This window comes from Microcaecilia unicolor, chromosome 10 (genome assembly GCF_901765095.1).
Source record: "Microcaecilia unicolor chromosome 10, aMicUni1.1, whole genome shotgun sequence".
Lineage (NCBI taxonomy): Eukaryota > Metazoa > Chordata > Amphibia > Gymnophiona > Siphonopidae > Microcaecilia > Microcaecilia unicolor.
In genome coordinates, this window is record NC_044040.1 from 220297522 (window position 1) to 220321668 (window position 24147).

General features: G+C 47.6%; 1 protein-coding gene across 1 annotated transcript in view; it reads right to left on the bottom strand.

Annotated features, from left to right (window-relative positions):
* The window catches only part of CHRD (chordin), a 95092-nt gene that overhangs the window by 17459 nt on the left and 53486 nt on the right, over nucleotides 1-24147 (bottom strand). Inside the window, exons 18-20 of the mRNA XM_030216181.1 lie at nucleotides 8499-8555; nucleotides 4736-4839; nucleotides 1902-2004 (exon numbers count right to left, since the gene is read on the bottom strand). Of these exons, the coding sequence (XP_030072041.1) occupies nucleotides 1902-2004; nucleotides 4736-4839; nucleotides 8499-8555 (264 nt within the window). The remainder of the gene's footprint in view (nucleotides 1-1901; nucleotides 2005-4735; nucleotides 4840-8498; nucleotides 8556-24147) is intronic.

The window sequence follows — 24147 nt, forward strand, 5'->3', positions numbered from 1 at the left end:
CACAGAGAACTTAAGCTCCAAAGGATGCTTCTGATTTAGCCAAGATATCCAAACAATAATGTTTGGAAAACGTGTGCAACAAGAACCATGTGGAGGGACATAATCGAAAGGGACGCCCAAGTTTTGTTGAGGACGTCCTCGCAAAACGTCCCAATGGAGGGGCAGGGAAACCCGTATTATCGAAAAAGATGGATGTCCATCTTTCATTTCGATAATACGGCCGAGGACGCCCAAATCTTGAAATTTAGGTTGTCCTTAGAGATGGTCGTCCCTAGACTTGGTTGTTTCTGATTTTCGGCGGTAATGGAAACCAAGGACACCCAACTCAGAAATGACCAAATTCAAGCCCTTTGGTCGAGGGAGGAGCCAACATTTCTAGTGCACTGGTCCCCCTGACTTGCCAGGACACCAACCGGGCACCCTAGGGGGCACTGCAGTGAACTTCAGAAATTGCTCCCAGGAACATAGCTCCCATATCCTTGTGAGCTGAGCCCCCCAAAACCAACTACCCACAACTGTACAACACTACCATAGCCCTTACAGGTGAAAGGGGGCACCTAGAAGTGGGTACAGTGGGTTTCTGGTGGGTTTTGGAGGGCTCGCTGTTTCCTCCACAAACATAACAGGTAGGAGGGGGATGGGCCTGGGTCTGCCTGCCTTAAGTGCACTGCACCCACTAAAACTGCTCCAGGGACCTGCATACTGCTGTCACGGACCTGAATGTGACATTTCAGGCTGGCATACAGGCTGGCACAAAATATTTTGACAGATAATTTTTGAGGGTGGGAGGGGGTTAGTGACCACTGGGGGAGTAAGGGGAGGTCATCCCCAATTCTGTCCGGTGGTCATCTGGTCAGTTTGTGGCTTGGTTGTAAGAAAAACAGGACCAGGTAAAGTCGTCCAAGTGCTCGTCAGGGACCACCAATAAAACAAACAAATGATCTGACTAGCAGAATTTATTTGTAACTTGAAGGTACTGAATAAGCACCTGATGGAGATCAAGAAAGCGGAATGAATCATACTTCTTACCATATTTTTCTCTTTTGAAGGATGGAAGATACAGTGGTTGGTTAAGATGAAAGGAAGAAATGAATTTTGGCATGAAAGAAGGAACAATTCTGATAGTTACACCGGCCTCTAAGAAGTGAAGAAATGGATCCCTACAAGACAGAACCTGAAGTTAGAAATTCTACTAGCAAAAGTTATAGCGAAAAGAAAAACAGACTTCGATGTAAGATCCTTCACATTGGCTTTTTAAGTAGCTCAAAGGGAGGCTTTGAAGAGATTTGAGAATCAGATTAAGATTCCATTCAGGACAAGGAAAATGAATGGGAGGCTTAAGATAGTTGACTCCCTTTTAAAAAACGAACTACATCTGGATAAGCACCTAGAGAAGATTTCAAAAGGCATCTCTGGTAACAAGCCAATGCCTGCTACCTAAACTTTTAAGAGAGTTACATACTAGATCTTTTTTAAACACCATCCTATAGGAAGTCCAAAATTTGAGGTAAGGAAGAATGAAAGGGAGAGAGAGCTCTTTCCGAAGCCTCTCCATATGTGGACCCATGCCAAAGTAGAACATTTTCTAGCCTGAAGCAAAGTACTTAATTACATCTTCTGAATAACCTTTTTGCCTTAACTTTGACCTCTCAAGAGCCAGGTCTCCATTTGTACAGGACCCTGAGATAGTAACCATTGAAGAAGAGGAAGCCCGAACAGTCTGTCTTTAAGCACGTTCAAAGTGGCATAACAGCACCCACAAATCTTTGCATTTCTGTTCCTTCTTATGAGTGATTACATGATAGAAACTGCAGCCATTAATGCAGGCCTTGAACTGGTCCCAAGCTCCTTTGGCCCATTTTGGTGTCTGGGTCCTTCGGCTGCAGGGTCCAGCTGCTTACCTTGGCATCTCTTGCAGCAGTCGGACGGGGTAACACGGATCGGGTTGCTGCAGCTGAGCAGTGGGCACTGCACTTTCTCACAGTGGACTTCTCCTGTCACTCCCTACAGAGAGAAAAAAGAAAGAAAGCTGCAGGTTTCTGGAAACATCTATCATAAATCGAGCACTTTTGAATGTGGAGGGAGCTCCTCTGCACCTGACTCTGGGTAATAAGTGAATTCACTGAAATCCAAAAAAACAGTCACTAGGGAGGATTCAGACATGAACATTAGCAATGGGGAAAGGAAGGCAGTTCTGGGGGGTGGGGCTGGACCACAAAATGAATTCAAGACGGGAGGGCCGATATTTGGGTATAACAAAAGGCATAGAGAGGGTAAAGCTGGAATTTGGGTGTCACACAGTGAATCGTGGATAAATGCAGTATCCAGATAATACAGCTGAATATCTTTACAAACCCCCGTGGCATTGTCCAGATAGTTCTCTAATCTAATCCAAAGATTTATATATTGCAAAATCCAACCAGGTCCTAAGCAGTTAAAACTTTTAAAACTGCCATTACAAAACATAAAATAAACACAATGCTCTAAAAGAAATGAACAAGAAGAAAATATACAATGAACATAATTAACATAATAAAAATGACACTGACAGTCATTTTTCAAAGAGATAGGTCTTCAATCTCCTTCTAAAGGAGTTATATAAAAGGATCTAACCTAAAGTTCAAAGGTATGCTGTGTAATTAAACTCTGGAATTTGTTGTCAGAGAATGTGGTAAAGGCAGTTAGCTTTGCAGCGTTTAAAAAAGGTTTGGACGGCTTCCTAAAGGAAAAGTCCATGGACCATTATTAAAATGGACTTGGAGAAAATCCACTATTCCTGGGATAATTAACATAAAATGTATTGTACTTTTTGGGGATCTTGCCAGGTATTTGTGACCTGGATTGGCCACTGTTGGAGACAGGATGCTGGGCTTGATGGACCTTCGGTCTGTCCCAGTATGGCAATACTTATGTACCTCGCTCCATACTGAAACTGAAAAAAGCAGCTTTCCAAAGCTTAGTATACTTCATGTCACTAGGCAGCAAACAACAATATTTTGAATGGGGAACGTTTTTGAAAGAGGAAGAAAAATTCAGTTGTTCGTTCAAAAAAAAAAACCAGATACTGAACCATAAATTGCCTTAAGAATAAAACATAAAACATTAAACATCACTCTTGCATACACAGGAAGCAAGGGAAGAGTTCGCAACAAGAACACAGAAAATGTAGGCAAATAAAGACCATATGGCCTATCCAGTCTGCTCATTCATGCCGTCTGCTCTCCCTATCACTCCTTTAGAGATTCTATGTACTTGTCCCAAGCTCTCTTGAATCTTGAATTTAGATACTGTTTTCATCTCCACCACTTCCAGTGGGAGGCCATTCCACAAATTCACCACCCTTTCCCTGAAGAAGTATTTCCTAAGGTTACTTCTGAGTCTGTTGTCTTTCATCTTCATCCTATGCCCCCTCATTCCAGAGCTTCCTTGCAATTGAAAGAGTCTCACCTCATAAGTATTTAAATGTGTCTATTGTATCTCCCTTCTCCCGCTTTCTTCCAAAATAATACATATTGAGATTTTTAAGTCTCTCCCCATATGCTTTACGATGAAGTCTACTGACCATTTAAGGTACCGCCCTCTGGACTGAACCCATCCTGTTTATCTCTTTTTGAAGGTACATCTTCAGAATTGTACACAATATTCTAAATGAGGTCTCACCAGAGTCTTATACAGGGACATCATCACCTCCTTTCTCCTACTAGACATTCCTCTCCCTATGCACCAAAGGAACCTTCTAGATTTTGCTGTTGCCTTTTCTACCTGTTTAGCCACCTTAAGATCACCACGTATGATCACACCCAAGTCCTGCTCATCTTTTGTGCACAAAAGTTTTTGACTCCCTAAACTGTACTGTTCCCTCGGCTTTTTGCAGCCCAAATGCATGACCCTGCATTTTTTAGCATTAAATCTTAACTTCCAAATTTCACACCATTCCTCCAGCTTTCCTAAGTCCTTCCCCTTGTTATTCACACCATAGGGGTGTCTACTCTATTGCAGATTTTGGTATCATCTGCAAAGAGACAAACCTTACCAGACAGCCCTTCAGCAATGTCACTTACAAAAATGTTAAAAAGATCTGGCCCAAGAACCAAACCTTGTGGCACACCACTGGTAACATCCTTTTCCTCAGAAAGAGCTCCATTTACGACTACCCTCTATCTCCTTCCATTTAAACAGTTCCTAAACCACTCAGTCATATTAGGGCCCATATAGAGGGTACTCAGTTTATTGTCATCTATGTGGAACCATGTGAAAGGCTTTGCTACAATCTAAATACACCACAAACCCCTGCGCTACTATGCGGACTGCATTGGGGCAGTCGGGGGGGGGGGGGGGGGGGGGGAGTGAGTAATTGGGGTGGAGATCAAAGTTATCCAGGTAGTGGTAATTTTACTACCACAGCAAAGAATGTGTCCTAAGTTACCAGGATAAGCTGCTCTGAAAAAGTCGAATATCAGTACATCCAGCGCCAGGCATCACCAACGCAGTGTCCTGCATTCAGTGATGGCCACTATCCAAGTACCTGCCACTGAGTATCCTGATTTTTCTGCCCATTGTGGCCTGTATTTAGAGAAAACTTTGACCTGTGGGTTGAATTTTGGGGGCTAGTAATTAGGGAACATAGAGTTCCTTGGGGAGGTTTGGAATTTGGGAATCATGCAGGGCTTTGGAGAAGTGAGGACAGAGTTGGATTTGGGGGTCCATCCCCTGCATAGATTATGGGAGCACTTACCCTGCAAGTGCAAATGGCACATTTAATGAGTCCAAAAGGAGGTACGACAGGGTGCCATCGCGTGCCTGCTGCTCTCCAGCTCCGATCGCCGTCATAATAACAGCCTGAAAGAAGAAGTGATTTGAGATGAGTTTAGAACTCCTAAAGGTGCTGAGGACTTAATGCTTCAACCCAAGGAAAAATAAAAAACCCAAACCCACTCCGTGTAAAATGAGTTTATCTTGTTGGGCAGACTGGATGGACCGTACAGGTCTTTATCTGCCGTCATTTACTATATGGAGCTCAGATACACACACAGGGATTCTATGACTGTTCTGCAGTACAACAACCCATTTTTATCACAGATATCTCAGAGCTTTACAGACACAGTTTCAAAAAATGGTAAACACTCAGTTTCACAGGCACATTTTGCTCAACTAAGTTTGGGACATTTTTAGCTACTCTGGCTGTTTCGATCAGATTCAGACCTGTCTTTTGCTGGTCTAGTTGGGTAGTTAAGTGGAGTCATTAGAGCTGTGCATTCATTTGAAACAACATTGGAAGAGTCAATGACATTCCAGTGTAGTTTTGTGTCAATTTTCCCCCAAATGACATGAAAAACCATGTTCATTAATGGCAAAAAAGGGAAAGACTGGAAACTGTTTCACACGTGCACTATCAGGAAAGAGTGTGAACAGTTAACAATATTAGTCCTGTAATGAAAAATAGACAAAAACCCAAACAAGATGAAAATTCCTGTAAATGTTTTGGACAGCTGGAATTTGTTCATGTTCTGCAGCACTTGAAGAGAATTCCTTAATACACTGGAACAGTAAGTCTAAGTCTATCAATTTCTTGATCTACTGCCTTCTATTGAAGTACAAATCAAGGTGGTTTACATATTTAACTATTCAGGTACTTGCACTGTCCCAGATGGACTCACATCCAACTATATTGTACCTGGGGCAATGAAGGGCTAAGTAACTTGCCCAGGGTCACACAGAGCTGCAGAGGGAATTGAACCTGGTTCCCCAGGTCCACATCCCACTACACTAACCATTAGGCCAGTCCTCCACAATGTGAGGAGCTGGTAGTGGGAAGAGATACCTCTTCAGTCAAGCTAAGTAGTTGTGGGACTTTATTTTGATATAAGTCATCAGCTACCTGTGGTGTGTGTTGTTATTGTGGGGATTTGATGTGGATAGTTTTGTTTTTTGATGACTAAAACAGACTGTGGGTTTTGGCTATTTTTCTCAAGGTTTTTTTTTTTTTTAGTTAGCAATTTTTTTCTCCATTTCCGGAGCTTCCTTTGTTGCTGGAGATAGATAATTTAGTGCAGCCAATGATAATATATGGGAAGCCCTTTGTGGATAGACTGACACGTTTGGTCAGACCGTTGCTCTTTGAGTTTTGAGGCCTTAATTGTTTACATTGTGAGATTTTTATAGCTCCCCATAGTCTGGGTTAGCCATCGTGTTAGCTAACTGCATGTTTCATGCTCTTTTTGGATACAGGAAACAATGTGAAAGAACATTTCCAAGCTACAGAAACCTACTGAGCAGTGATCAGCAGCACTAGGGTACCTGATGGAACAAGGGGCTTAAACTTAGCTGTTCAATGTGGAAGAACTTTAAAATGTTGGGGAAAATTGACTAATTTTGGATCAGGATGTAGTGTATATGTACATGAAGACATGTATTGCAGTTTAAAAACAGCGCTCTCAAAATGGTCTGATGCCGATGCAAAGAAATCTACACTAAATTGCCAGCAATGAATGCTTCTTACAGACCATTTTGACAGGGCTGTTTTTAAACTGCAACGCATGTCTTTGTGTGTGTGTATATATATATATATATACTATGTTCTGATTTTACAGAGCAAAACAATAACAGCTGACCTATAAAGACCCCCGATGAAGGCTGGATTGCCGAAACATGGCCTGTGTTGGGTCAGGTCGTCAACACCTTTTTGTTTGGACAATAAACTTTGCCTTGATTCAGTGGATGTTGTGTGTGGTGTCTTCCACTTTTGTGTTGGTTCTCTGTCTCCTCAAACAGCTGAGTCACTTCCTGCCTATGCTCACCAACTTTGAAAATCTTCCTCTTAGGTCAGTCTCCAAACTGAGGACTCTACCACTGCATTGAAGAATTAGAGTCCTCCAGTTCCTTCAGCCTGATGTATCATTTGCAATCCCTTATCACTCTACCCTGAAAAAGCTTCAAAGGACGGGGCTCCTCACCCCCTTCTCTATGAGGTCTCCTAGAGATAGGCTTCCACTATCCCTCATCCGGGGAGAGGATTTCAACTCCGGCTCTCCCTTCTCTGCAGGGGCTCCACAGACATGTTTCACTTCTTCTTCTCCAAGGGTATCAATAGGACGGACTCTCTTACAGTGGCATTAATGCTGTTAGTCTTTGGGAATAACAGAGTGAAAACAGCAGGATTTCAGTGCAGGTCAGGGGGTGCACTAAGGCCAAAGAGTCATTAACTTCGGCAGCTGAGAAATGTGTTAACTGAGCAGCTTGGTGTGCCACACAGAGTAACATAGTAGATGACGGCAGAGAAAGACCTGTACGGTCCATCCAGTCTGCCCAACAAGATAAACTCATATGTGCTACTTTATATATATACCCGACCTTGATTTGTCCTTGCCATTCTCAGGGCACAGACCGTAGAAGTCTGCCCAGCACTAGCCCCACCTCCCACCACCGGCTCTGCCACCCAGTAATCTTACGTACTGAACCGTGAGGTCCATACTGTCAGCTATTTTATTTAATATGGATCAGGGAATGTGTATGCAACAGAGTAAAAGGCCTTGAAGAAATCCCAGGATGCCACCTCCGGCACTAACCCAGAAATGAATGAGCAACGCCTGAGAAGACCCCTATAGAAAAAATAAGCATGAAGACTGCCCCCTCCCCTCTATATAGTCTGTTGCCCTCCTGTGTCTTCCCCTCAACTAATTTTTTAAATTGTAAACTTGATAGTCGCCTAATGAATAATTTGCATAATATCAAGCGCTGGAAATAATAAATAAATATAGAAAAACACATGAACACAGGACTCAGGCTTTACAAAGCTAGTGCAGATCTCATTTGGTTACACAGCTACAATAACTAGCTGCGATTGTGTCTGAGTGTGTGTGTGTGTGCGTGCGCGTCAGTGAGGGCAGTACTTTACTCTGTAGTTGAACTCACTCTGTCAGTGGCAAAAGTTCACATTCAGATAATTATCTGTCATGGTTTACTATAGAATCCGCTTTGTGCATTTTGGCGTCAGTTGGATTACATTAGAATAGATTCTGAATCCCTTCCCCAAAGTGGACTCCTCTACCTCAGAAAATCCAAGGCCAGCTCCCTTGCACTGCCTGATCAGCTCTACTTTTATCACTGGGATGCTAATTGGGGAGGGTCTGAATGTAATTGACATATTCGGTTCTCTTCCTAGTAAGATTAGGGGCTGGATCAGCTTTTGCAAAGGATCTGTTCTGTTTTTCACCAATGTAAACTTGTTTGTGTTCTATTTTGGGGGGAAAAAAGGCAGTGGAGACGTAGCAATGAAATGCTGCAGGCCACGAGGAGCTCCCAGTTGTAACTCTTTGAGCAGGGACTGTCCTTCTATGTTTAAATTGTACAGCACTGCGTAACCCTAGTAGCGCTTTAGAAATGTTAGTTAGTAGTAGTAGTAGTAGTAACTCAGGCCAGACATGAATTTGGAGTGTGTAAGAAAATAGGGAGGCTGAACCACTTCAAAGTCAATATCCCCAGCACCCGGAAGGACTCACCTTCACCAGAAAGCTCCGGCTTCTCTGCTCCCTTTATCTCAGGGCTGTCTTTCTTCTCTGTTAAATGAACAAGGAGATGCAGAGACAGGTTAAAACGTGAAAAGCTAAACAAGCAGGTAGTTAATGGAAGAGAAGTAGAGACACAGAGCCAGGGGAGCTGAAGACATGGAACAACAGGAGCAGACCTGCCAAGTCTCCAGCACTCAGTAGGAGACTCCCACTTCTGTTGGTCATCTCCCTCACTCTCGCTGGGAGCCAAGAACATCCACTCAGCAACCTCCACCTTCATCGGCAGTAGGAGATGCCTTAATAAGATGTCATATCCAGCTGCTACGGCAGAAATCTCACAATAAAAGCTGCAAAATCTCACAGCTCTTATCATGAGGCTGGTCCTGGGGCACCAGCAGATGAAGTGAATTTTTATTTTATTAAGGCATCTTCAGCTGCCAGAGGGGCATTGGCTTGTTGGTAATATGGTTATGGAGTTCAGGTATCCCAAGGGATGGAGCCAGGAGATGGAGTGGGAGGGGCTGGGGGGTCATGTCCTAAAATGTGCCTCTCAAAAACCTGGCCCCCTTTGGCAGCTTTGAATGAGTGAAAAGCAGAGATTTGTGTGTGTGTGTGGGGGGGGGGGGGGGGGGGGGGGGGGGGGGGGGGGGGGGGGGGGGGAGGCTGCAGTATGAAGCTGTTGGCTGTGGGTAATGCGTTTTCATCCCTAGAGGTTGCCGTCTCCTGTATCAACCAAAGATCAACTTTTCCTGAATACCATAAAATAAAAAAATTCTTCTGCTAATCCAGAACGTGAACTCACTCAGACACAATCGCAGACACCTATGTCAGAAGAACCTGCACTTGCTTAGCTACTCATACTCTCCTACATTACCAGAACCCGCAGTAACTCATCATACACAAATCGCACACACACACTCCCTACATTACTAGAACCCGCAGAAACTCCCACAACCCCCATTTTACCAGAACCTGCAGTCATGCTTAGAGATATCAATACCCAACACATACTGACACTAACACAACCTACACTCGGAAAGATCAATCACAGACACACACTTACACTGTCAAGACACTCTCCACTCAAAGGTGAAATTAGGCCTTACCTGCTAATTTTCTTTCCTCGAGACCCTCCAGACCGGTCAAGACGCGTGGGTTATGCTCGCCTACCAGCAGAGGGAGACTGAGAACACTAACTTCAACTATGTACATATAACCTGTGCCCATCCCACAAAAGCCAGTATACACTTAGCAAAGCAGAGAAAACCCCCTGCAACCTGAACTCTTGAATGTAGAAAAACCCCTGTACCTGGAAAACCAATAGACAACACCAACAGTGTGCTCAGACAGACGGAACGTCAAGCGCCCCGCTCTGTCAAGTATTATGGACGAAGAAAAACTCTCCGACCCAATGAAAGATAAAAGGAATAGTCATAGCAGAACACGGCTCAAATACTTCTGATACGAACAATATCTCTGAAATCCATAGGGCGGGCTCTTGACCGGTCTGGAGGGTCTCGAGGAAAGAAAATTAGCAGGTAAGGCCTAATTTCACCTTCCTCATCGACCCTCCAGACCGGTCAAGACGCGTGGGAAGTACCAAAGCAGTAGAAACTTAAGGGTGGGACCCTCGAAACGCAGAAGACAGCACAGCCGCTCCAAAACCTGCATCCTCTTTTGCCTGAACATCAATCCTATAATGCTTAACAAAGGAATGAATGGACGACCATGCCGCTGCTTTACAAATATCCTGCGGAGGAACAAAACTACTCTCCGCCCAGGAAGCGGCAACCCCCCGAGTTGAATGCGCCTTAAGCAACGGGGGCACCGAACGCCGCCTCAACAAATACGCTGAGGCAATAGCCTCCTTCAACCACCTAGCCAGAGTCCCCTTGGAGGCCGCAGCTCCTCTCTTAGGACCTCCAAACAAAACGAACAACCTATCCGAATCCCGGAAATCTCGCGTTCTGCTCAAATAGGACCGCAAGGCGCGCCGAACATCCAACTTAGCCAACCGACGCTGAGAGGCATCCCCCGAACGATCCCCCAACACCGGTAACGAAATCACTTGATTCACATGGAACGCTGAAACCACCTTAGGAACAAAGGAAGGAACCGTCCTCAAAGTCACTTTCTCTTTCGCAAAGGACAGAAAAGGCTCCCTACAAGACAAGGCTTGCAACTCTGATACTCTCCGAGCGGAAGCAATGGCCACCAGAAAAACTGTTTTCAAGGTAAGATCCTTACATGTGATGGACGCCAATGGTTCAAACGGAGGACCCACCAGAGTCTCCAAGACCAAATTCAAATCCCAAGGCGGAACCATTGGACGACGGGGCGGCCGAATCAACTTCACTGCCCTCAGGAACCGCCCTACATCCGGAGAAGCTGCTAAGGAGACTCCTCCAACCTTACCTCTGAAACAAGACAAAGCCGCAACCTGCACCTTCAGGGAAGAAAGGGAGAGCCCCCTGTCCAAACCATCCTGCAAAAACTCCAAAATCTCCATCACCGAAGCCCGCAAAGGGACAACATTCCGTTCAAGACACCAACTCTCAAAGATGCGCCACACCCGCACATAAGCCAACGACGTGGACTTCTTACGCGATCGCAACATTGTATCAATGACTCTGGCCGAGAAACCCTTCTTTCTCAATCTGTGCCTTTCAAGAGCCAAGCCGTAAGCAAGAATGGAGAGGGGTCGGCCATCTCGATCGGTCCCTGCACCAGTCTCACCTGAGACCCCAGGGGAAAAGGACCCTGCACTAACAACCGCATCAGATCTCCGTACCATGGCCGACGAGGCCAATTGGGCGCTATCAGAATCACTAAGCCGGGATGACGACCGATCCGCTGTACCACGCGGCCCACCAGCGGCCACGGCGGAAACACATAGAGCAACTGCTGAGTCGGCCACGGCAGAACCAACGCGTCGAGACCCTCGGCTCGAGCATCTCTTCGACGACTGAAGTACCGCGGGACCTGCGCATTGTCGGCCGATGCCATGAGATCCAACACCGGCCGACCCCACTGCAACACTATCCGTTCGAACACTGAGGGATGGAGGGCCCACTCTCCGGGATCCAACATGTGCCTGCTCAGATAATCCGCGTCCACATTGTCCACTCCTGCTACGTGGCCTGCCGAAAGAGCCTGAAGATGGGCCTCTGCCCACCCCAACAACTCCGCCGCCTCTACAGCTAATCCCGGGCTCTTCGTCCCCCCCTGCCGATTCACATAAGCGACGGCCGTGGCATTGTCGGAAAGAACTCTGACCGCCTTGCCCTCTAGCAGACTCTGGAAAGACCGAAGAGCCAACCGAATTGCTCGAGTCTCCAGGCGGTTGATGGACCACGCCACCTCTACCGACGTCCATCGCCCTTGGGCCACCTGCCCTAGACAATGCGCCCCCCAGCCTAACAGACTCGCATCCGTGGTCAGTACCACCCAATTCGGCACCTCTAGCGGCATACCCTTCGCTAGATTCGGAGTGTGAAGCCACCAGCGGAGGCTGCGTCGAACCCTCTCCGGCAGCGCTAACCGCTCCTCCAACTCCTGGGATTGAGGGGACCAACGAGTCAACAACGAACTCTGCAACTGTCTCATGTGGGCCCTGGCCCAAGGGACTACCTCTATAGACGCAGCCATCAGACCTAACACCTGAAGATATTCCCGCGCCGCAGGCGCCCTCTGAGCTCGGAGCTGATGTATCTGAATCTGCAGTTTGGAAATGCGAGGAGCCGTCAAAAACACCCGGCCTCGCTCCGTGTCGAACCGAACTCCCAGATATTCCAGCGACTGTGACGGAACTAGGTGACTCTTGGCCAGATTGACAACCCAACCCAGCGACTGCAAAAAGGTCACCACCCGGGCGGTAGCCTCCTCGCTCTCCGCCTGCGTTTTGGCTCGAATTAACCAGTCGTCGAGATACGGATGCACCAAAATGCCCTGCAACCGTAAAGCCGCTGCCACGACCACCATCACCTTGGAGAAAGTGCGAGGAGCTGTAGCCAGGCCGAACGGGAGCGCACAAAACTGAAAGTGACTCCCTAACACCACAAAACGAAGAAAGCGCTGGTGCGCCTCTAGAATGGGGATGTGTAAATAAGCTTCTGTCAAATCCAATGAAGTCAGAAATTCCCCTTCCTGAACCGCTACAATGACCGAGCGCAACGTTTCCATCCGAAAGGAAGGAATCTTTAGAGCCGCATTGACCCTCTTGAGGTCTAAAATGGGCCGAAAAGAATCCTCTTTCTTTGGCACCACGAAGTAAATGGAGTAACAACCGGTACCTCGTTCTTCTGGCGGAACCGGCACCACCGCACCTAAATCTACCAGACGTGACAGAGTGTCTCGCACTGCCCTTGCCTTGCGCCTTGAATGACAGGGAGAGACGAGAAAGAAATCGGACAGAGGACCGTCGAACTCCAGCGCGTACCCGTCTCGCACTATCTGCAGCACCCACTGGTCCGACGTGATTTGGGCCCACCTCTGGTAAAACAAGCGTAAGCGAGCCCCTACACGAACCAGAGGCTGGACCCCCAAACCATCATTGCGACCCACGGGACGTACTGGCCGCTCCAGAAAAGGCAGCTCGCCCCCCCCGGCGGCCCCCACGAAAGGGCTGGGTTCTCTGAAAATAACGACCCCGGAACCCCCCCGAGGGCCTACCCGGCCGATACCGTCTAGCTTCCTGAAAACGGCCTCGCACCGCCGCGCCCCTAGACGCCTTAGGCCGAAGCTCTGGAAGCCGCGGGATCTTAGTGTCACCAAGACCCCTAACCAACTTATCCAATTCGTCTCCAAAAAGCAAAGCGCCCTTAAAGGGAAGCGAACACAACTTTGCCTTGGACGCGGCATCTGCCAGCCAGCCCCGCAACCACAGGGCCCTTCGAGCCGCCACTGCAAGGGTCATGTTCTTCGCCGATGCACGCAACAAATCATATAGCGCATCTGCCAAGAATGACGAGCCCATCTCCAACTTTGCCAAATCCTGCACTAAGGCAGCTCTATCAACCTGCGGAGCATCTAGCAGCCGCTCAGCCCAGCGGAAACATGCTCGAGCCACCAGACCTCCACAAACTGAAGCCTGCAAAGCCAGCGCCGATAAATCAAAACTGCGCTTCAGAAATGTCTCCAATTTCCTGTCCTGAGGGTCCCGCAAGGCAGCCCCTCCATCTACAGGAATTGCAGTAGCCTTGGTCACCGCCGTCACTATGGCATCCACAGTTGGAGGCTTTAAAGAGTCTCTATCTTCCTGCGGAAGGGGATAGAGCTTAGCCATGGCCCGTGCCACCTTACAAGGTGCCTCCGGCGAGAGCCATTCCTGCGTTACCATCTCTCTAAGATCCGCATTCATAGGAAAGGTCCGAGATACCCTGCGGATCCCCTTAACCAACGGGTCCTGCTTTTCAGAGGGAGCCGGATCTACTGCCGGGTCAAACTTGAGCATAGTAGACACCTGCTCAATAAGATCCGCCAATTCCTCCCTGTGAAAAATGCGGACCACCGACGGATCCTCCCCGGGCACTGTCTCTCTATCTGGTCCGGACAAGGACCCCTCCTCCTCCTCCAGGGGACTAAAGTCGCCCTCTGACTCTGGAGGAGAAAAACAGTCCAGGTCTTCAGCCCACTCAACACGTGGCCTCTTAGCGCTCAAGCCCGCCCCCGGACTAAGGGGCTCCGTGCGCGATGGTCCCGCCTGCCAGGCTTGAAATAAGGACCAAACAAATTCAGGAGGGAAACCCATCCTTCCCGAAACGTCCCCTCCCGAAGCACCAGCCACCGGGCTGCCCTGAGGGCCGCTGACTAAATCCGGGATTCTCGGGCCCGAATCCAAAATGGCGGCGGTTCCCGCCAAAACCGGGACCGCCGCTGAACCGCTAGCCGAAGCCCCTGCAACCTCCTGCAAGGCTGGCGCGGGAAGTTCCGCCGCTAACACCGGCGGAGCGGAGGCCTGAGTCTTCGGTTCCCCGCAAAAGCGGCAGGAACCGCCAATCGCGTCGACCCCCCGACGAGCGCAAAAACGACAGCGAAGCGGCTTCGAGGACATCTTCGCGCCAAAAACCTCCCAAAGGTAAAGGAACTGGGAACTCACCCAAAGAAGCCACTCACCGCTCAACTTGCACGGCTGCCCAGCTCCGGCACTCCGGAGTGCAGCTGCACAGCTCTCCACAGCGTCTGGGTCTTTTTTTTTTTTTTTTTTTTTTTTTTTTTTTTTTAAACTTTATTGCAGCACCATTTGAGCCCTGCTGCTATTAAATCCCTGGCACTCAAGGCTGCAATATAAAACTGCAGCCGAGGCACAAAGCTGCCCAAACTGGAGAGCTAGCTCGGGGGAGGGACCCGGCCACCCGGGTGTGACACCCCAGGGGGGACAATGGCAGGCCCCAGCGGCACCGCCAATCCCCAGCACACAGAGTAGTCCAGGCACAGGGAAGTTCCTCAGGAATGATCAATAGACCAGGCTAAAACTCTCAACTGATCCCTGACTCCTACCAGACCGGACAAGCTGCACAGGCTGCCTGTCTACCCTCTGCTGAGACTGAGAAAATACTGGCTTTTGTGGGATGGGCACAGGTTATATGTACATAGTTGAAGTTAGTGTTCTCAGTCTCCCTCTGCTGGTAGGCGAGCATAACCCACGCGTCTTGACCGGTCTGGAGGGTCGATGAGGAAGACGCCAATTACATATACACATGCAGTAAAAAATAAAATAAAATCTTTCTCTCGATTTCCATAATTTTCTCCACTTTGTATTTGATGGAGGGGATAATTAGAGAGAATGTGAAGCACCAACCTACCCAGTGAAATCAGGAGCTAACTCTTTCCACTCCAGTTCAAGTGACACGTTACCGAGTCCCTCTCTCTCTCTCTCAACAGAGGGACTGAACTCATAAATGCGTTCCTTTGGTGACTTCATGTGTCTTTATATTACTGAGGTCTTTGGAGCGACTTGGTTAAAGCCTTTAAAATTTCTATTTTTATTTTCACTTAAGATTTGTGGATAGAGCGCTGTCAGAATATTGAGTTGTTGAAGAAGTGCTTTGAAGGAGCCATGTCAGAGGTCATGTTGGTGGAGGTGAAGAAGAATTATATCTGCAATTTATATTGGGAGTTCATTGTTCTTGGGTGTGGGTTCAGGGAAGATGGGGATTATGGGGATTGTTTTAGCTTCTTTTTAACCATTTTCCTCATTTTGTCACAGTCGCCCTTTCGAAAATTAAATGCTGCTACAGTAGATTTCCAATGTGGCTTCACTCCAGATATTAGCTCAAATTTGATCGCTGTTTCCCTGTGGACCCAACACTGTTACCTCTTATATTATGCCCTACATTCCACCAAGGACTAAATCTAAAATAGCTCCCCCTGGTCCTGGCCCAGTTCCTCCAAGAAGCAGTCATGTATTACCTAGGAATTTTACCTCCCTAGCACTCCCTGATGTAACGTTTATCCAGTCAATATTGGCGAAATTTAAATCACACAACTCAAATGAAAAATGTATGACTGGTATTCTACAGATTCCTTGTACGTGTGGTAATTGGAATCACTCATTATTATATTGTCGCCCATTTTACCAAGAGTAATTGTCAAAGTTATGAAGCTTTTTGGAGGGGGGGGGGGGGGCTTATTTGTTCCACATGTCCCAGACAAAGTCAGGGTCTGGCCCAGAGTGTGGGATAAATAATATATGTATTCCAAAAAGATGGGATGAAAATATATCACAACAAACTAAACCCTTCAACTAACAGGAGAGCTTTGTTTTTATAAATGATCTGGAAATAAACATGTGGGTAAAGGTGAGCCGGTTGATGTGGAGGGGCATAATTGAACGGCGCCAGCCAAATCGATGGGCGGCCATCTTCGGGGCCTGCTCCGCAAAGGGGTGGAGCCAAGTGTATTTTCAAAATACGCTTGGCGCCGGCCAAATCGCTCACCGGGGTTAGATGAGATGGCCGACTCTGATTTTCAGCCATAATGGAAACCGGAGCCGGCCATCTCAAATCCGGTGAAATGTAAGGCATTTGGGCATGGAGGGAGCCAGCATTTCTAATGCACTGGCCCCCCCTAACATGGGGGCACTTTAAAACATTAATAAAAAAAACAAAATTAGCTTCCAGGTGCATAGCACCCTTCCCTTGTGTGCTGAGCCCCCTAAAACCCACTGCCCACAACTCTACACTATTACCATAACCCTAAGGGGTGAAGGGGGGCACCTACATGTGGGTACAGTAGGTTTTGAGGGGCTTCCATTTACCAGCACAAGTGTAACAGGTAGGGGGGATGGGCCTGGGTCAACCTGCCTCAAGTGCACTGCACCCACTACAAACTGCTCCAGGGACCTGCATATTGCTGTCAGGGAGCTGGATATGACATTTGAGGCTGGCATACAGGCTGGCAAAAAATGTCTGATTTTTTTTGTGTGTGTGGGAGGGGGGTGGTGACCACTGGGGGAGTAAGGGGAGGTGATCCCCGCTTCCCTCCAGTGGTCATCTGGTCAGTTGGGGCACTTTTTGGGGACTTGGACCTAAAAAAAAAAAGGGTCCAAATAAAAAACGGACCAAATGCTCCTGACGGCCGGCTTTCTTTTTTCCATTATCAGGCGAAGCCAGCCATCTCAACGCACACCCCTGTCCCGCCCACATCCCGCCTTCGCTACCATGCCGACACATCCCCTTTCAACTTTCGCTGGCCCTGCGACGGAACGCAATTGAAGCCGCCCACAATCGGCTTTCATTTATGCCGATTTGGGCGGATTCAGGAGATCGCCGCCCATCTTCCGATTTGTGTTGGAAGATGGGCAGCGATCACTTTCGAAAATCAGCTGGATAGTGTATCTAGATTTTTTTCAGAAAGCTTTTGACAGAGTTCCTCAAGAGAGACTTCTGGTCGCCGTATCTCAAAAAAGATATAGCAGAATTAGAAAAGGTTTAAAGAAGAGCGACTAAAACAATAAAGGGGATGGAACTCCTCTCGTATGAGGAAAGGCTAAAGAGGTTAAGGCTCTTCAGCTTGGAAAAGAAATGGCTCAGGGGTGATATGACCGAGGTCTATAAAATCCTGAGTGGTGTAAAATGATTAGAAGTGAATTGATCTTTTACTCTTTCAAAAAGTACAAAGACTCGGGGACACTCAATGGAATCACATGGAAATACTTTTAAAACAAATAGGAGGAAATATTTTTTCACTCAATGAATAGTTAAGCTCTGGAACTCATTGCCGGAGGATGTGGTAACATTGATTAGTGTATCTGAATTTTAAAAAGGTTTGAACAAGTTCCTGGAAGAAAAGTCCATAGTCTGGTATAGAGACAGGCATAGGGAAGCCACTGTTTGTCCTGGGAATGGTAGCAGGAACATTGCTACTATTTGGGTTTCTACCAGGTACTTGTGACCTGGATTGGCCACTGTTGGAAGCAGGATACTGGGCTAAATGGACCATTGGTCTGACCCAGTAATTGGTGTTGATTTTATTTGTGATAAATAAGAGGCTGTCCTAGCCGGGGCAGGCCACTAGATGGTGCTGTTCCCCTAAAAATGTCCGGGATAGGCCACTAGAGGGAGCTAGGAGAATAGGTGGAGGTCGCTAGGACCGGGGAGAGTCCTGGGAGGTCCACAGGTGTAGGAGGTTATGGGCTGGGTCCTGTGTAGCTAATTAACTACTTTAAACCCCACCTGAGATGTGACAGAAAAGGAGGAGCGCTGGTAGCTGAAGAAGGAGAATCCCCCTGGAAAGAACTGGCTAAACCCTATGGACTTGTGGTGGACTGTGTGCTCAAGGAAGAAAAACAGGCTGGGGTAAGAAGTCCCTAAAGCATTAGTGTTGGACTGTGTAGCCTCAGTACTTAGAGGAACGGTGTGTTCAAAGAAAGTGAGGCAGTGAGCAAAAGAAATTGAATAATTCTGAGAAATCATATGAAGGGTTAATTTTGTTTAAAGGTGCTCAGATATTATTTTAAATTCTCAGTTCTGCTAGCAAGTGAAGGAATGTTATCTGGTTTAAGTTATTTACATTTGCTGGGCTGGGTTAGAAAGGTCAGACACAGGAATTTCTTTCAACCTTGTGAGGGATGGATTGCTAAGCAAACACATGTATTCTATTATGAGCCGGTATATAGCAGGCTGTTTGTTTAGGATTAGTTTAAAATGCTTAGAAGAAATACTGTTTAGAGAGAGGCAATAGATTAGTATTTACAAGTTTTTGATATTTAGAATATGTTTACTCTGTGTAGTTAAATGTAGAATGTCTGTTAAATTCTGTATTACTCTTTGTCTGCTGTTTAAGACTGCAGTTGAGGAGATCAACATGTGGTTAGACTTATCTGCAGTTCTGGCTGGTTTAATATATAAGCTGATAGGTGAACGAGGTCAGGGCTAGTTAGCTCTCGTCTCCTTGATTAATTATAAGCTAAGTGTAGGACTGGGTCAGTTTGAGGAATACCAAACCTATGTAACTGATATTTCAAAAGTAATGATTGGTTGAGGCAAGGTGACCAATCTATTCCTTAAACCAATTGGGAGTAAAGGGGGCTAGGCTAGGGGGAGGGCTTAGGACCCTATTTAAGTAGGAGCAGAAGCAGTTTACGTCAGAAGGAGCTCAGAAGAAAGGAAGAAAGCTGGAAGACAACAGGAGAGACAGCATAAGAAGAGAAGCAGCTGAGACAAAGACACAGAGAGCTGAGAGAAAGACACAGAGAGCTAAGAGAGGAGAAGAGAGCTAGAACTGATGTCCTGCTTTGTTTGCTGGCAAATAAAGAAGATTTCTCTCTCATTCTGGTGTGTGCTGTCTGACTCCTGAAGCATCACAAATTCCTATCCCAATTCCTGCAACAATTCTTGGTGGCAGCGGTGGGATAAATCCTGCATTAATCCCAGCACCCAACTGACTGGAGAACATTTGCCGGGTATGTATTCTGTATTTTGTATTGTAATCCTAGCTAGGAAGTTGTAAACCAGCCCCTCAAGAAAGAGGGAAGGAGAATCTGATCAATTCTCAGCAAAGGCCCTAGTACCTTCTAGTCGCGGGGACTAGAAGCGAAAACGCTTGAGCTTATCTGTATCTGAGAAATTTGAAATTGTTGGGTGGGATTTTCTGTATGGGATGTGTGATGCTTGAATGTTAGAAGAGTGCAGACCTCTTACTGCATTCTCAAAAACTCCTTCCCTCTTTGTGTGTTGTAACTGTAAGCATTATGGGTGGGACATCATCTAGAACAATTGCTACCCCCCTAGATTGTATGCTTAGAAATTTCAAAAAAGGATTTTTAATTAATGACTATGGACAGACTTTAAGCTCAGGTACTTTAAGAACCTTGTGTGAAGTTGAGTGGCCATCTATGGGAGTGGGGTGGCCCCCTAGTGGCAGCTTAGATATTGAAGTAATCCGGAAGGTCTACAGCATAGTAGTAGGAGGACCAGAATATTCTGAACAACTCCCTTATATAGATTCCTGGGACAGCCTTGTGACTGACCCTCCCTCTTGGTTGAAAACTTATATGGGATCCCCAGTAAAATTCATGTTAGGCCGTGTTCAAAGAAAGATTAGAAAATCTAAACTAGAAGAGGGAAAGAGCCCTAGGAAGCCTACCACCCAATCGGTGGCCTCCGCCCCTACCCTGTCTGAGAAACCCATACTCTCTGATGACCCCTCAGACCTTGAGCCGCCACCTTATGGCCCATTGTTGGGGTTCCGTGCCGCCCCCAGAGATCCACGCCGCCCAGCCCAAGCCTCTCCAGCACAGGCTTCTCCGGATAGTTCTTCCCCTCCTGTGCCAAACCTGCCACACCCTAGGTTGGACTTTTCACCTGGCCTCTACCCTTCTGTGCCAAATCCTCTCCTGTTAACCTCTGAAGACCCGTTTTGGGTTCCACTCCCTGACTCCTCAACTCCCGACAGCCCAGCCTCTCCTTCTAATACCCCTACCCACTCATCAGGGGCCCGGCATCCCTTTCAATGGACTGATTCACCTGTGACCACCTCTCAGTCTATGAGTACCCCTCCCCATCCCTCAGGGGTTCAACACACCTCCACTGAATGGGTTAGACCTGCTGCAATTACCTTTGAGCATGATAGGAGGGTAGCTCCTAGCTCTACCTCAGGTTCCATTCCCACCTCCTCGAGAGTTCTGCCACTTCGTCAGGTAACTACCACTCGACCGGATCCTAATAATCAGGGTCAGGTTATACAGGCACAGGCCTATCAGTATGTACCCTTCACAACCACCGATCTCCTGAATTGGAAGACGCATTATCCCTCTTATACTGAAAAGCCTCAGGCGGTGGTGGACCTAGTGACTAGCATTATGGCCACCCATAACCCAACCTGGACTGATTGTCAACAACTTCTCCTGACCCTCTTCACAACTGAGGAGAGGCGGAAGATTTTGCAAAATGCTGAGGCCATCACGCGAGAGCGTGTCCCCGGGGGGATACAGGACCCAGAGGGATGGGTTAGAGCTCGGTTTCCTCGCGCAGCTCCAGATTGGGATCCAAATGATGGGCAGCACTATGAACTGTTGTCTGGCTATTGCCGGGACTTACTGGAAGGTATGAGGAAAGGCATAAAGAGGCCCATTAATCTGGCAAAGGTCTCTGAAATTCTCCAAGGGGCAACTGAATCCCCTGGGGCCTTTCTAGAGCGACTAATTGAAGCCTACAGAACATACACCCCATTTGACCCTGAAGCCCAAGAAAACCAGAGAATGGTGAATAGCGCATTGGTGGCCCAGAGTATGCCAGATATCCGGAAGAAGTTGCAGCGTCAGGAGGGATTCGCAGGGATGAATACCACCCAGCTAATTGAGATCGCAACCAAGGTTTTCATTAATAGAGATCAGGAGGTGCGCCGAGAGGCTGACCGGAAGATGCAGAAGAAGGCCGACCTTTTAGCGGCAGCCATTACTAATTCCACTCTTAATCGAGGTCGACCTCTAGCTAATGGGAAGCCAAAGTGGGACCCCGGACCACCAGTCAGGCTCCGAGATTCCTTCAATCAATCCCGGCCAAGGGGGGAGAATCCCAGACCAAGATTGGAGAGGGATCAGTGTGCCTATTGTAAGGAAAGAGGGCACTGGAAAGATGAATGCCCCCAGAGGCGCCAGGGACTGAGAAGGGGACCAGGAGATCGAGGAAGCCGAGGCCGAGTTCGAGAGGGAAGATATGAGCCTCCTGAATCTGACATCATCGGGATAGCCGAGATGGCAGAATGGGACGAATAGGACAGACCGGGTTCCTACAAACTGGGCTCCCAGGAACCTATGGTCAAGTTAACTATAGGGAGCCGCTCAATTCCATTCATGATTGATACAGGAGCGGAACATTCTGTTGTGACGGAGCGATTAGCGCCTGTGTCTGGAAAAACTGTCCGAGTGGTGGGTGCCACGGGGGTGCAGAACCGGAGGCCCTTCCTGACAACCCGTAGATGCCAATTGGGCTCACACATAGTCACTCATGAATTCCTGTATATGCCAGACTGTCCAATCCCTTTGTTAGGTCGAGACCTGCTGTCCAAGCTTAGGGCCCAAATTTCCTTTGACTCTGATGGCCAGACTTCAGTCTCCTTTCGGCCCCCAACATCCAGCCCTAAGGGTATACTGAGTTTCTGTTGCCCTCTTGAAGAAGAATGGCGGCTGCATCAGTCGCAGGGCCAAGTTGACCTACCCCTGGCAGACAGCTTTCAGGTCAGTGGGGTATGGGCAGAAGATAATTCCCCAGGGTTGGCCCGAAATATTCCTCCTGTACATGTAGACTTACTTCCAAGTGCCCGGCCAATCCATCTTCGCCAATACCCAATTCCCAGAAAGGCTCTGGAAGGGATTCAAGCACATTTGAATCGTCTGTTATCCCATGGAATTATTCGACCTTGCCAGTCTCCATGGAATACGCCACTATTGCCAGTTCAGAAGCCAGGGACTGAGGATTACCGGCCAGTCCAAGACTTACGAGTGGTTAACAAATCCACTATTTCATTACACCCTGTAGTGCCTAATCCATATGTCCTGCTAGGATTGATACCTTCTGGAGCTACCCATTTCACAACACTAGATTTAAAAGATGCCTTCTTTTGTATTTGGGTGGCCCCCGCCAGTCAATTGCTTTTTGCCTTTCAATGGGAAAACCCAGTAACAGGAAGGAAGCTTCAGTATACATGGACCCGCCTGCCACAGGGGTTCAAGAATTCCCCCACTATTTTTGGGACAGCCCTAGGACAAGACCTTAAGACTTTTAAATCTGAGCCTTCCAGGCGAGTTTTACTCCAGTATGTAGATGATCTCCTGATTGCAGCAGTGACTCAGGAAGAGTGTTTTGAGGCTACCAGAGAATTGCTGGAGCTACTCTTGGATGCAGGCTATAAGGTCTCACGCTCAAAGGCCCAACTTTGTCAGTCAGAAGTGAAGTATCTGGGCTTTTGCATTTCCCAGGGAAGTCGGAGATTGGATGCTAGTAGGAAGCAAGCAGTAGCTGCAATTCCCCAACCCAAGTCCAGAAGGGAAGTTAGGGAATTTCTGGGAGCAGCCGGATTCTGCAGAATTTGGATTCCAAATTTTGCATTGATGGCGAAACCCCTATACCAAGCCACAAAGGGGGGTGAAAAGGAACCATTTGAATGGGGATCTACTGCTCAACAATCCTTCATTGCCATAAAGAAAGCCCTACTCCAAGCCCCTGCGTTAGGCCTTCCTGATGTGGAGAAACCTTTCTCATTGTATGTCCATGAGAGACAGGGGGTTGCTCTGGGTGTGCTGACCCAGATGATGGGATCCTGGCAGAGGCCTGTTGCATACCTGTCTAAACAGCTGGATGGAGTGGCTAAAGGATGGCCAGCCTGCATGAGGGCCATTGCAGCAACAGCCTTACTGGTCCAGGAAGCTGATAAGTTGACCTTGGGGCAAGAACTGGTTGTTAAAGTCCCCCATGCAGTTCTCACCCTCATGGAGTATAAGGGCAACCACTGGTTTACAAATAACCGCATGGTTAAGTACCAAGCTAGTTTGTGTGAGAATCCACGGATACACCTGGAAACAGTGGCTACATTCAATCCCGCCACTCTTTTGCCAGCATCTGAGGGACCACCGGATCATGACTGTATCCAAACCATGGATGAAGTGTATTCCAGTCGACCAGATCTTAAAGATGTTCCATGGAGGGACCCAGATGTAATTTATTTCACAGATGGAAGCAGTTATGTGGAGAACTCCAAGCGACTGGCAGGCTATGCTGTGGTGACAGAAGACAAGGTGATAGAAGCAAGAGCCCTGCCCCAAGGAACTTCAGCTCAGAAAGCAGAACTTGTGGCCCTCATACGAGCTCTGGAGTTAGCAGCAGGACTGGTAACCAACATTTATACTGATTCCAAATATGCCTTCACAACTCTACATGCTCATGGAGCTTTGTATAAGGAAAAGGGACTCATAAATGCTGCAGGCCAACCTGTTAAGTATGGACCTGAAATACTTCAGTTGCTAGAGGCTGTGTGGGCCCCTAAGAAGGTAGCTGTCATTCATTGCAGGGGACACCAAAGAATAGATACTCCAGTGGCCCGAGGGAACCGTCATGCTGATCGGGTGGCCAAGGAAGCTGCTCGAGGACCCCCAGCAAGTACTGTGACCCCCCTGTTCCAAATTCGATTGCAAGAATGGACA